General features: G+C 49.8%; 1 protein-coding gene across 2 annotated transcripts; it reads left to right on the top strand.

Moving 5' to 3' along the window:
- On the top strand, positions 1 to 12238 carry mamdc2a (MAM domain containing 2a). 2 transcript variants are annotated; one of them, XM_062451717.1, is made up of 14 exons: positions 9 to 350; positions 658 to 783; positions 4294 to 4544; positions 5841 to 5925; positions 6163 to 6300; positions 6467 to 6723; positions 8267 to 8360; positions 8701 to 8847; positions 9074 to 9339; positions 9522 to 9618; positions 10409 to 10564; positions 10779 to 11038; positions 11637 to 11721; positions 11822 to 12238. In XM_062451717.1, the coding sequence occupies exons 1-14, from the start codon at positions 320 to 322 to the stop codon at positions 11881 to 11883; spliced, it is 2055 nt and encodes a 684-aa protein (XP_062307701.1). In that variant the 5' UTR covers positions 9 to 319; the 3' UTR covers positions 11884 to 12238. The 2 variants fall into 2 exon arrangements, with proteins under 2 accessions (XP_062307702.1, XP_062307701.1); XM_062451718.1 differs by lacking the exons at positions 11637 to 11721; positions 11822 to 12238 and having other exon boundaries at positions 1 to 350; positions 10409 to 10560; positions 10779 to 10957.
- Positions 12239 to 13005: the final 767 nt, after the last annotated feature.

Raw genomic sequence — 13005 nt, 5'->3', positions numbered from 1 at the left:
TGTGGCGAAGGCGTCCGTTAGAATCTGGACTGCATTACCGTGCAACTCTTCCTCCCTCCTGGTCTCTCTGTCCTCCTCCGTGCCAACTGCTGCGCGTCTCTCCAAGTCGGATTATGCCATGTAACGTTAACGGGAGACACCGAGAGACTTATTATCGTCGCTGTTGGAAGCTGTGACTGAACTTGCACACGAGCAAGGTCCACCGACAGATTGATGCACGAGCTGTCTGCTACTTTGGGTTTTGAGTCGTTGTTAACTAGCTGCGCGCGAGTTGACGTAACCTCTCCATTTCCCTTCTCTGTCCAGCTGCTGCCTCGCGATGCTCAACGTTTACCTTCCTGTTATCTTAGGTAAGTAGGAAGAAAATATAGAAAGAAGCAAATACATATTTAAAGAAACAACGCAACGTGTTGCTCCGTTACGCAGCCCAGACCTCTGCCTCACGCAGGGTTTGGGTTCCAGTTAGAGTTGAAGTTCCGTTAGTTTACTGTTTTTCTACCGTTATCCCAACGCTTCATTATGGTCAGATGCTGAGATCAATGTATGATGAATTGTGTTGAGTGGATAGCCAACTGTACTTTGGAGTAACACTATTCCTAGCAAACGCGCGGAACATTTTCTTGCACAATTTTCTTAATCTTGTTCTTTTACCCCCAGTTTCTCTGTTGAGTGGGTTAGTATGGGCTCAGCAACAACTTCTGTCCGGCTCCTGTAACTTCGAGCAGGGCACCTGCGGCTACACGTCCGACCCGGCCTACGCAAGATGGGCCAGAAACGAGGAAGGTTGGAAAACTAAATATATGAATTGCATGTTAAAAGAAAAAACGTATTCTGCATATCATTGCTGCCATTTGATTTAAAGATTACGAATCGGTTTGCATCTAAATGAACCATGCATTCACCCGCATGAAGGCCTACATCTGATTGTTTTGAAACAGTATGGCGGGTGTGGGATGTGTAGCTGCTGACATCGGCTGCTCTGTCAGCCTCTACAGACCCTCTCTCTGCATAACCGGTTGGCATAGTGATTCAGTGATTGGAAGAGAGAGAGTGAATGAAAGTGTGTGTGTGTGTGTGTTTTGTATGAATGAGGGAGTGTGGTTAGAAACACACAGACAAGACTAGCATGGAATGTTAATGAAGCATTATTCACTTGAGGTCAGATGTTCCATGCATGCGGTTCTGCAGTGTTCTGAAATGCTGAAGGTGTTATAACACTGTAAAAAGTCAGATGTCTGCAAGTACTGTACGGTTCTGGTCTTCACACACATATATATATATACACACACACACACACACACACACACACACACACACACAGAGAGATAGAAAGAAACAGAGGAAGAAACGAAGAGCGAGAGCGGGTCAGAGAAAGGGAGAGAGAAAAACATAAACAGAGAGAGAGAGAGAGAGAGAGAGAGAGAGAGAGAGAGAGAGAGAGAGAGAAAGAGAGAGAGAGAGAGAGAGAGAGAAAGAGGGAATTTGAGGCAGCTATGTGCTGAGAGATGTATGTCCACACACACACACATGCCCACACATACTCCACTCAATTTCATTTTTCCACCATACGTGTAGAACCCTCCTAGTCCCTGGGGGCCTAGCAGGCAGCACCCCCAGGAGCTGTTCTGGTTTGCGGTCATCCTTCTGAGGTGTTTACATTAGCCCTCTAAAAATAAGTAGCGATGTTGTAGAGTTGTCTGTGCCATCTCGCTGCCAAGCTGAGCTGTCTGTATAGTTTTAGACCCACTTATTGTAAGTTACTGGCACGGTGTCCCCTCCCTCCCCCCCTCCCTCCCTCCCTCCCTCCCTCCCTCCCTCCCTCCCTCCCTCCCCCCCTCCCTCCCTCCCTCCCTCCCTCCCTCCCTCTCCCATCTCTGTGACTAGAGATAGACCTCCACTTCTCTGAAATCGAGAACAGGAGCGTTCACACTAAGCACTAACTAAACACGAAAGGAGAGCCAGAGCGCGACAGGCCAGATGAAGAGTCGGGAACGAGGGCGGCGTTCCGCCAGCACACCGTCGGGGATGTCAGCGCGGCTGGTTAGATAGCTGGCCAGCGGCGGCGAGCTATTCCCAACCGGGCCATTAATATGGTCGTAAAAAAACCACGACTGGGCCACGGTGCGCTGTGTTTTCTGTTTGGTTTCCACGGTAACGTAGGACGGAGCGGTTGTTCCGTGGTTGAGAGATGGATGGAAGTCATTCTAGGAAGTGGTCGTTAGGCTGTAGCCTACTGTACTTGCAGAGCAGGGGACCACTGTGAGGAAAGAGTGCCTAAGATAAAGAAAATATTTCAAGTAGAATAAACAGGCAATAGGCCTACGGATGACATTGGTCTTTTTTGGCAAGCTCACCCTTCAAAGACCACCTAGCCAACCAATGTAATCCGTAGGCCTGTTTTGTTTGCCTAAGAGATTATTTCTCTTGATTTCCCAACGAAAAGAAACGGTAAACGCTTGTCTGAGTAGAACGGGAAACAGTCAGCAGGTTCTTCCTCCAGACAAAAATGTGTTGCGGGGCTGGAGAAGGTGATGATGAATGATGATGAGCGTTGCCAACCCATCCTCCTCTGCGACCAAAGCCGCCTGAGCTTGGCTGTCAAGACTGTAACAGCTGCAGGGAGAACAGTCTAGAAGCGAGACAGAGTCATCAGACAAGACTCTGGTCTTTGTCAAGTCTGCCACAGCAGAGATTCAAAGGTGCTGATGAGCACTGACTGAAATGACTCAGCACCCAACGTAAACACACACACTCACACACACACACATACTCTCGCTGTGAACACATACACACACAGACAGACGCTGAGACAGCGTGTTGTGATACACTGCAGGTCACCTGGTCAGGTAGGTCACGCTTCCTCACCCTAGCCTGTCACCGGGGGTAACCGTCATTCTAGCCTGTCACCGCTGGTTAGCTTAGAAGCTAGCCAGACGCCAACCGCCTTTTACATATGATATTTACGACACACACGTCACGTCACACCGCTCAAGGGCAGCGCTGTGAGAAGATAAAGTCTGTTTCAAGTTGCAATGTGATACCCCTTGTCTGAAGTTCACAGCTAATGTTGTCACCAGAGAAACCCTCAGAAACACCTCATTAATGATCCCAAGTAGGCTACCTTATACCTTACCTGTTTGTATATAACTGACACCTCATGCACTCACTGATAAGAGGGTTTAGTGGTTTAAAATGAATCCTTGGCACATGATGTAATTAGTCCTTCATAGGCCTTGAGCTCACAGGTGGGATTAGTAATCAAATACTTCTTCAGAAGAATTTATTAATAGCCAGCCATCAATTTTTTCCCCCTTCCTTTCAATATCTCAGCTATTCAGAATTCTCAGTATGAAAACTGTATTCCAAGAGTTTGAAGTCAGCCTAAATACAGCAGATTACCGATTCATTAGTCCATGACAGACTCGCTTAAAGGATTTCTCTTCCAAAATATAGCACTCGTCCAGGCCTACGCTTCCAACCCCAACCTGTGGAAATGTTTAGAGTGGAGCAGCCTTGAGGCCTTGCCAGATGAGAGCAACAGGAGACCCTCCACTCGGAGAGCTGCTGTTAGCTACGGCAGGAGACCCACCAGGAGACACGCAGAAGGAAAGAAGACAGAGAGGGAGAGAGAAAGAAAGAGAGATAAGGAGACTAAAAGAGGGAGGGAGAAAGGGAGGGAGAGAAGAGAGGAGAGGGAGAGAGAAGAAGTGAGAGACAGGGGAGGTGCGGATACTTTTGAAGCGGGGGGTTGAGGATAGGAAGAGTGCTTGAGATGAGTCGTCAAGCCATCTGGAAGGAATCTTTTCCACTGTCAGAGTATCTGAAAACACTTCCCGGGGTCGTAAAGTGACCAGCAAAACAATAACACAGTTACAGTGTAGTCTTGTCTGTCTAGCAGCACCAGGGGTTGTGGAGCATCTTGGGACATGTGGCTCGTTTGGTTCCACTCCTTCCAAGAAAATAAGTCTTTCTAGCTGTCTGTACAATATGTTGGCTTGGTTCTACTCCATTGACCAGTATTTTCTTTTATTTATCACTTTCTCTCCTAGTCCCTTCCTTTCTCTATTTTTTTCCCTCTAATATTGGTGGTTTTAGCATATAGGTTTTGTGCTGATGAGTGCACTATTGTGCTCCGGACAGTAAATTATATGTTGATGTCAGCTTTGAGAGGAGATCACGTGTACACAATATTATTTTTGTTGCTCTCCCTCTCCTCCTAAACCTCCCTCCTTTCCGCCTCCTCTAACCTTCCTTCTCCTCCTCTCCCTCCTAACCCTCCCCGGTTCTCCTCAGGGCGTTTCATCACGGCGGAAGGCTCCGTCCTGAGCGGTCAGGGGAAGGCGGTTCTGGTGAGCCCGGTTCTGGACCAGCCGGACTGGAGCTGCCTGCGCCTGGTGTACCAGATCACAGGGGCCGGCTCCCTGCAGCTGCACCTGCGACCTGAGGGAGACAACTTCGACTACGCCCTCTGGAGTGCCAGCAAGCCCTCTGACAGCTGGCTCATCGCCAGCATCGACCTGAAGAACTCCTCCACCGCCTACCAGGTGTGGTTGTGGAGGAGTTGCCGGGAGGGAGAGAGAGAGAGGTGGAGGGAGGGAGAGGGGGACAGAGAGTGGGGTTGGGAAAGAGAGAGACACTGTAGGTGGGGTGGAGGGGGGAGAAAGAGATGAAAGGGTGAGAGTGTGGTGAGGAGGTGGGAGAGAGATATTTAAGGGGTGAGAGAGGGGTAGGGATGGGAGTGAGGCGAGTGAATAGAGAGAACAGACTCTATGGTGTGAATACCTGGAGGAAAGACATCATCTTTAGTCAATGCTGGTTAGAGAGAACGTTGCAACTCATTATGTAAGAGAAGAGCTAAGTTAAACACAGGCTAGGGGTTTTAAATAGAAATGTATAGGCCTACAAAATTATCAACAGATCTAAGTCACGGATTGTTTATCGGAGATTATAACAGTACGATCTTGTCTGAGTGAGCTTCTTTCTAAACGAACGTCAAACTATCCAGTCTGCCGCCAAGAGAGAGAGAGAGAGAGAGAGAGAGAGAGAGAGAGAGAGAGAGAGAGAGAGAGAGAGAGAGAGAGAGAGAGAGAGAGAGAGAGAGAGAGAGAGAGTGCACTGGGACGGCACCACGAGGAAGGCGAAAGCAGCTTGAAGATGAATCGCCTGTCAAGAGTCTTCCTTACTTACTGTCGCCACCTCCAAGAGTAACCGAGTGCAGTTGGCTGTGGTTAGGGTAGGACCCCCCGGGGTCATCCGTCAGGGGCCAGCCACACCGGAGGGACGGGGAGAGTCACCCTCCCTCCTCAACGTAAACCACCTGGCTGGAAACGTGAGGTTGTTTTACAAGCGAGTGAATTATGGAGGGATTCAACTTAGGGGGGGTGGAGGGGGGGAGGGAGGGGGGGTGTTCCATCACACACGTTGTCATTTTGAGTAATGAAGTAGCGCTCTTATGTTTTCAAGGTGGAAAGTGTGTTTGTCTTTAAAGCGCTGAGGTATGGCCCCGTGGTTCCGATATCTGGGGGTTCGATCTTCGGGATGAGGTGCCTCGTGCTGCTGTCTGCAGGGACTAATGAGCTCCGCGGAGACAGCCTCTGTCTCCGGTCCTGTGATTTACAGTTAAAAGGGGTTCGACAGGTGTCACGGATAGGGCGGGGGGGGCCCAACCACAGGGGGTTCAAAACTGTTGTTTTCTTCATAGTCGGTTCGGGTGGGTTTGATGATGGGAAGATTCCCTGCTAACCTGCTGTTCACTTGGATCTTCCCTTCCCCTGTTCCCTCACTCCTGTTTCTCCACTCCAACCTCCCGTCACCTGCTTCCCTCTCCTCTGTCCTGCTAGATCCTGATGGAGGGTCGGCCTGCAGAGGAGCCGGGCAACAGCGTGGCCATTTTCGAAATCCACATCGTCCCCGGCTACTGCCTAGGTCAGTGTTCTTGTCTGAGGCTGAGGAACCAGCGTCACAGCTGAGAGAACAAACACACATGGAACTCTAGAATGACTTACATTCTAGAACTGTCGACACTCCAGAACTCTTATTCCATACTGTATATCATTACCTATCCATATACCTGGTTCCACGTGGAAAGCCATAAACATGGGATGCATCTATATTCATCAAAATGACAGCGATTCCAGTTGAGACGGTTATGGTTCCTTCCAGAGTGTAACTTTGAGGAGCACCATCTGTGTGGCTATAGCAACCACTGGAACCCCAATGTGAACTGGTACGTGGGAGGGAGTCTGGCCAGAGACCCTCAGTCCAGTCTGCCTGACGACCACACCATGAACAACCAGAGAGGTACACACACACACACACACACAAAGACATACACACACGCTGAATCATTCTGATACCGTTTGAACATATGTTTAAACGACTGTTTATCTTGAACGCATCTCTGTTGTTCTACTTTTTTCTCCTCCCCCGACATTCACACACACACACACACACACACACACCCCAGGCCACTATATGTATGTGGACTCGGTTTACGCCAAGCGATTCCAGGAGGTGGCCAAGCTCACGTCTCCCATGAGCACCACCCCCATGGCGGGCTGCCTGTCCTTCTACTACCAGAGGGACCAGGAGAGGGGCAACATCTTCTCCGTCTTCACCCGGGACCAGCTGGGCCACTACGAGGAGCTCTGGAGGCCCGAGGTCTACGCCACCTCCTCCTGGAGGCTGGTGACGGTGGACATCAAGGCTCCGCACCCCCTGGAGGTCAGTCGGGGGGGTGGGGGGGGGGTGGGGGTGGGGGGCGTTTGCCGGGTTGCAGTGCCTCTACTGGCTGGATACGCGCTCCTCTCCTTTTTTGTTCCCCCCTCTCTCGTTTTCCTCCCTCTCTTTGGCCGCTTTCTCTCTGGTTTGTGCTCCTCTTTGCTCGCCTCCTCTGTGTTTTTCTACTCTTCGAGCTACAGCCCCCGCTCCGCTGTCTCTCCTCTCTTTCGTCTAAGAAGGATATAAATAGGCTGAGGTGAGGATAGCAGGTTATTGATGGCTGGAGACACGCGGCTAGAGACTGTAGTCCAGAGTTCCGATCAGGCTTCAGAGAGAATATTCTGGAGAGAATATTCTCGTCCCTCCGCCCACTTTCAGGCCCATTTGACTCGGTGAATATGAATCTGTCTTAAGAAGAGATAAGGAATGTGGACGGAAAGTATTTTTGTTTGTCAGGTCTTTCTCTCGTGTTGGTTTCCATGGAGAGCTCCGGAGTTCAAATTGCTCTCAGAAGAGTAGTCCTGTGTCCATTTTAGATGTGAATAAATATGTAGGATCAGGATGTGTGTGTGTGCGTGTGTGTTTATGTGCGTGTGTGTGCGTGTGTGTGTGTGTGCATAAAGCCAGTGTAAATAAATCAGACCGAACATGTGCCACGCCTGGAGTTTCTCCCAGATATCCCAGCGCCCCCAACCCCCCCCCCCCCCACACACACACACACACGAAAGCACACACACGCTCCCAGACAAACTCACACACCCACACGCTTCCTTCAGGTTTATTATGAGCATGTTTCCCCGACGACTCGGCCATTTCCTCAGCGGTTTCACACTTCAGCCGGAGATGTCATGGAACAGCAGAGAGGCTTATGATGCAGGCTCAGAGTCTGGCTCAGCTGCTGCAGCTGCAGTCTGCCCCGCACCCTGCTCTGGCCCTCTCAGTCTGCACACAGGTCACATGGTCTGCCCCGAACCCTGCTCTGGCCCTCTCAGTCTGCACACAGGTCACATGGTCTGCCCCGCACCCTGCTCTGGCCCTCTCAGTCTGCACACAGGTCACATGGTCTGCCCCGCACCCTGCTCTGGCCCTCTCAGTCTGCACACAGGTCACATGGTCTGCCCCGCACCCTGCTCTGGCCCTCTCAGTCTGCACACAGGTCACATGGTCTGCCCCGCACCCTGCTCTGGCCCTCTCAGTCTGCACACAGGTCACATGGTCTGCCCCGCACCCTGCTCTGGCCCTCTCAGTCTGCACACAGGTCACATGGGCCCCATGCTCACGTTCCCGTTTAAACCTGAGAGGGCCTCTGCTTGTACTCTCAAGGTGGCGTGGTTGTAATACGCTTTAGGGGGAGCTAGCCACGGAAGCTTCCAGAAACACACCAAGCTCTCCAGTTCTGTAACTCACAAGAGTTTAGTCTGGGACAACCAAGGTTAAACCTAGTAGGATATTGGGAAGTTTGATGTCCTCAGCTTGATGGCAAAGTTGCCCATCTAACAAATGCAGTGTGTGTGTGTATGCGTGTGTGTGGGTGGGTGTGTTTCAGGTGGTGTATGAGGTCGCCTTCAACAGTGCCAGAGGAGGATATGTGGCCATAGACGACATCTCCTTCTCCCCTGAGTTCTGCCACACTGACACAGGTGAGGGGACTGAAGGGAATGGATGATTGGATGGACAGATGAATGGATGATTGGTTATACAGATAACCAGTTTATTAGTTGAACAGATGAATGGAGGGATGACTGGACAGATACATAAATGATTGGAAGTAATATTTTGTTGGCCGGAACTCTGGAACAAGCCTTGCCAGACTGCAGATATTAGGCCAGTTATTTCCTTCCTCCATTATCCTCCTCTTTTGTCTTCTACTTTATCTTATCTGGCCACTCTCTCTCACCCTAACTCAGACCAAGGTTGCGTTGTGAGTCATAAACACAAGTTGCCATGGAGACATGTGGACTCATGTCTGTGTCGTTCCAGAGCCCACGTTCGACCCGTCCGTTGCCGACTGTGACTTCGAGGAGGGCCTGTGTCGGTACTACCAGGAGAGGGTGGAGGGGAAGGTGTGGACCACGGTGACTGTGAAGCCCAACGCCTACAGGATTGGAGATCACACCACAGGGACCGGTCAGTCTCACCCCGCTGGTTAAACACTGTGTCGCTGATATCCTTCCCTGGTGGTGAGGATATGAGGGGAGCTGATCCCCTCTATATTTACGTATTTACTCGTATTATGAACGAAATACTAACCACCCTTCTGAACCGGAGCTGGACAAACCCGCTTACTGTAACTCTCCGTGTTGAGGTCTCCTAGCATGACATTCTCTGCCCCCTCCACCCCCCTCTGCTCCAGGCTCCTTCCTCCTCGCCAACACCCGTTTCACGTCGCGCCCGGGCTACGTGGGCCGCCTGCACGGGCCGTTCCTGCCGGGGGACCACAAGTACTGCCTGCGCTTCTACTACGCGCTCCACGGCTTCCTCAAGGTGGAGAACGCCCTGGTGCTGTACCTGTACGACGAGAACAACGTGGCCCTGGAGAAGGTGTGGACGCTGGCCGACAGCACCAGGGACATGTGGAACCAGGTGGACATCACCTACATGAAGCCCATGCCCACCAAGGTAACACTCGCCGGGGATGGGCGACGGCTCTGGGATGGGTGGATGGATGAATGGAAAGAGGGAGGTGGGTGGAGGTATGGATGGAGGTGGATGGAGGTATAGATGGAAGAATGGGTGAGTGGAAACGGGACAAATTAGGACTTGTGTTCCCTAACCCTTCCTTCCTATCTTCCTTCCCACAGGCGGTATTTGTCAGTATATGTAAAAACTTCTGGGACTGTGGGCTGGTCGCCATCGATGACATCACCGTGACCATCGGAGACTGTCGAATCACTGAAGGTAAGACAAGTCAGCTGACCTCAAGGATGGGCGTGGCCTCAGATACAAACCAAAAGTCCCAACCTTGGAGTCAAGTCTGTAAGACATGATGTATTGGGGGAAATGTCCATGACAACCCTTGTGTGTAAATGTGGGTGTTTTTCCTGCACAGGAAAGGGGTAAGGTTCAAGAGACATAAATACCTAATCTGGTCTATTCCCAGCAGCTCAATACTGGGATGTTGTGGTTGCAATCTTTATTTTTTTCAGCAGCTGACAACAGCTGAAAGACTGGGCTGGGCCCTAGATTTGAAACTGTCCCTATTTATAAACTTTTAAACGCTCAGCCACTGTGGAAACCATTTAGCCTCTATGAGAGACTGTAATTACATGGGCAGTTCTGGCTGGCTGGCGCAATGCGTCCTGTAGTAGTAGCGGCCAAACACCAATCGCAGCCTTCACTGTGATTTGGGATCAAGGTTGATATGAATGGTGCTGAGAGCTATGATGTCAACCAGCAGCAACTGTTTTATAGGAATCAGTTGTGTTCCCGTCAACACTGCGAAACACAGTCCTCCTATTTCACCCCACACCCTGCTGTCTATCCTGTGCGCCGTCTCTGCTAAATAAACTCTCGACACTGTGTACATATTCTTTTACGGAAACACACATGTGAACTTGGTCAGACCAAACGAACCTATGGGAATTTCCTTGACAATGTTCTCAACGCTACACGATCCATCATGCCGCGGGTCCAGTTCAACTGATTCCAAACAGCAGGTTTAGCCAGTTCAGCGTGCCGTGTGTTGCAGGGCGTAAGGGCAAGCAGCCTGGCCATTGCGACTTTGAGACAGGGGACTGTGGCTACAGCCAGGACCGCGAGGGGGACAAGGGGGACTGGCTCCGAATCCGAGGCCAATCCCCCACCTCCTACACTGGGCCCCGGGGGGACCACACCACAGGGGTGGGTAAGTCACACATTCGGAGCTCATTTTTAATACGAATGTTCATTTATACATGAATTCATTACCCTCGTTCACACAAACACAAGGCTTCATTAATGACCCTTAAAGGCAGGATAGGTACGTTTTGCGAACCGAGCCATTTTAGACAATAAGACAAAAAAAAATCCAACTCCACAACATGACCTACCCTCCCTTTAATGTCTGCGTCGGTCTCCAGGGTACTTCATGTACATCGAGGCGTCCCTGATGCGTCCGGGCCACACGGCGCGCCTGCTCTCCTCCTGGCTGCGGGGGTCCCATGCCCCCCAATGCCTGGTGTTCCACTACCACATGTACGGCTCGGGCACGGGCATACTGAGCGTGCTCCTGCGCCGCTCGGCCCGCGAGAAGGACGCCCTGCTGTGGAGGCGCCGCGGGGAGCAGAGCGTGTCCTGGATGAGGGCCACGGTGGACTACGACTGTGACAGCAAGCACCAGGTATGCACGTCCACTCACTAACACACACAGGCATGCATCATTAACACTCACACACGCAGGCATGCATCATTCACACTCACACACACGCAGGCATGCATCATTCACACTCACACACACGCAGGCATGCATCATTCACACTCACACACACGCAGGCATGCATCATTCACACTCACACACAGGCAGGCATGCATCATTCACACTCACACACAGGCATGCATCATTCACACTCACACACAGGCATGCATCATTCACACTCACACACACGCAGGCATGCATCATTCACACTCACACACAGGCATGCATCATTCACACACACACGCAGGCATGCATCATTCACACTCACACACACGCTGGCATGCATCATTCACACTCACACACACGCTGGCATGCATCATTCACACTCACACACACACACACATGCAGGCATGCATCATTCACACTCACACACACACACACAACACTCACACACACCGGCATGCATCAATCACACTCACACAACACACACAACACTCTCACACACTCACTCACACAGGCATGCATCACACACACTGACTTCACAGTTACGCAAACTGCTTCATCGGTCTCGCTTTCTTTGTAGATTATATTTGAAGCGATCCGAGGGCCATCAATAAGAAGTGACATTGCCATTGATGACATTGTGTTTAAAAAAGGACCCTGCAAAGGTATTTGTGAACCCGGTATATTGAGAATTGCTGAAGAAACGTTCATTAATTAGAGTAAAAGATGTTGTTGACATTTTTTTGGTGATATCTTTCTTTCTAGATCCTGTTGACTCAATTCCATACTCTGGATTCTCAGAAAACTTCAACGAGATTGACTACTAGAGGAGACAGTTTGGGTGAATGTGTGTAACTGTGTTAGTACGTGAGGGGTATAGGTTAACATTGGGAATGAAAAGTACGAACACATCACCACGACAACACTCTGGCTTTACATAGAGTAGAAATATACTAATTTACAAACTGGTCTTACATGTCTACATAGTTTTGCACTGTTTGTCCTCTTTTACAATGTTGGGTTACTTTGTGCGCTATAAATGTAATATTTGTTACTATGATTTTTGAATAGCCAAATGCTAAGACTCATTTTTCTTGTACCACTGAGAAGAATGATTGCGTTTGTCAAGCTAACTTCTCAAGGAAAAGCACACCCTATCTTCACAATAAAAATATCACTTCTGACCTCTACTGGCCAGAGTCTGTTACTGCACTTCATAAAGAACATTCAGAGAAAGCACTGACCTCAAACTACATTTTGCATTTGTTTTACATGCACAGTAGACAGCCACTAAGCACAATCATATCAAACTTCTCACTGTGACAAAGGACTTATTTCCAGCTTTAGGACTCAGTGATTTTCAAAACTGCCAGGATCCTCTTATATTGAGGAATACATGACCGCAGGTTAAGGAGAAACAAGTGCTGACAACAGTGCCAGTGTGTTTCTAAGTCAATAAGTTAGCCATGGCAGGGTCAAAATAAGTGGACAAGATCGAAACAGTTTAGTTTTTCATCAGAAGTGTGCTGCAATGAAGTAGAAGAAATGTTTCAATAAAAATGGTCGAAAAATATGAACACTGTGGCATCTGTTTGTCGTTTGATATCCTCGAATGTTATGCTATTTGATTATGTTGCTGTTTGATCCTAAAGCTGTTGCTCCCCAGTGACTAATGTGTCAGGAGTTTCTGCAGGTCCACGATGCTAGCAGGCTGGTAACACAGGTTTAAAATATTGGCGAGATGCCAAAGATGCAAGTCAAAGGAGTACCTGCCAAATCGCATCTGCTGTATTTACTGTAGTTACAGTACGAGGGCGCCCCGACCTTAGTTATGGTAACTGCGGAACCTATAGATGATAGAGAAAGTTATAGAGATAGAGTTAACCCTTGTGTTATCTTCGGGTCGTTCTGACCCATCAGTCATTGTGACCCACCGTCGTATTGCGACA

Source organism: Osmerus eperlanus, chromosome 25, assembly GCF_963692335.1.
Source record: "Osmerus eperlanus chromosome 25, fOsmEpe2.1, whole genome shotgun sequence".
Taxonomy (NCBI): domain Eukaryota; kingdom Metazoa; phylum Chordata; class Actinopteri; order Osmeriformes; family Osmeridae; genus Osmerus; species Osmerus eperlanus.
The sequence above is the reverse complement of the archived record's forward strand: the minus strand, read 5'-3'. Positions and strand labels throughout refer to the sequence as shown.

Excerpts from the sequence above, each read along its gene's own strand:
- mamdc2a (XM_062451717.1), top strand. The coding sequence starts at position 320 with ATGCTCAACGTTTACCTTCCTGTTATCTTAG. Across the intron at positions 6,724-8,266 it reads AGGCTCCGCACCCCCTGGAG|GTGGTGTATGAGGTCGCCTT; the intron begins GTCAGTCGGGGG and ends GGTGTGTTTCAG. Across the intron at positions 8,361-8,700 it reads GTTCTGCCACACTGACACAG|AGCCCACGTTCGACCCGTCC; the intron begins GTGAGGGGACTG and ends GTGTCGTTCCAG.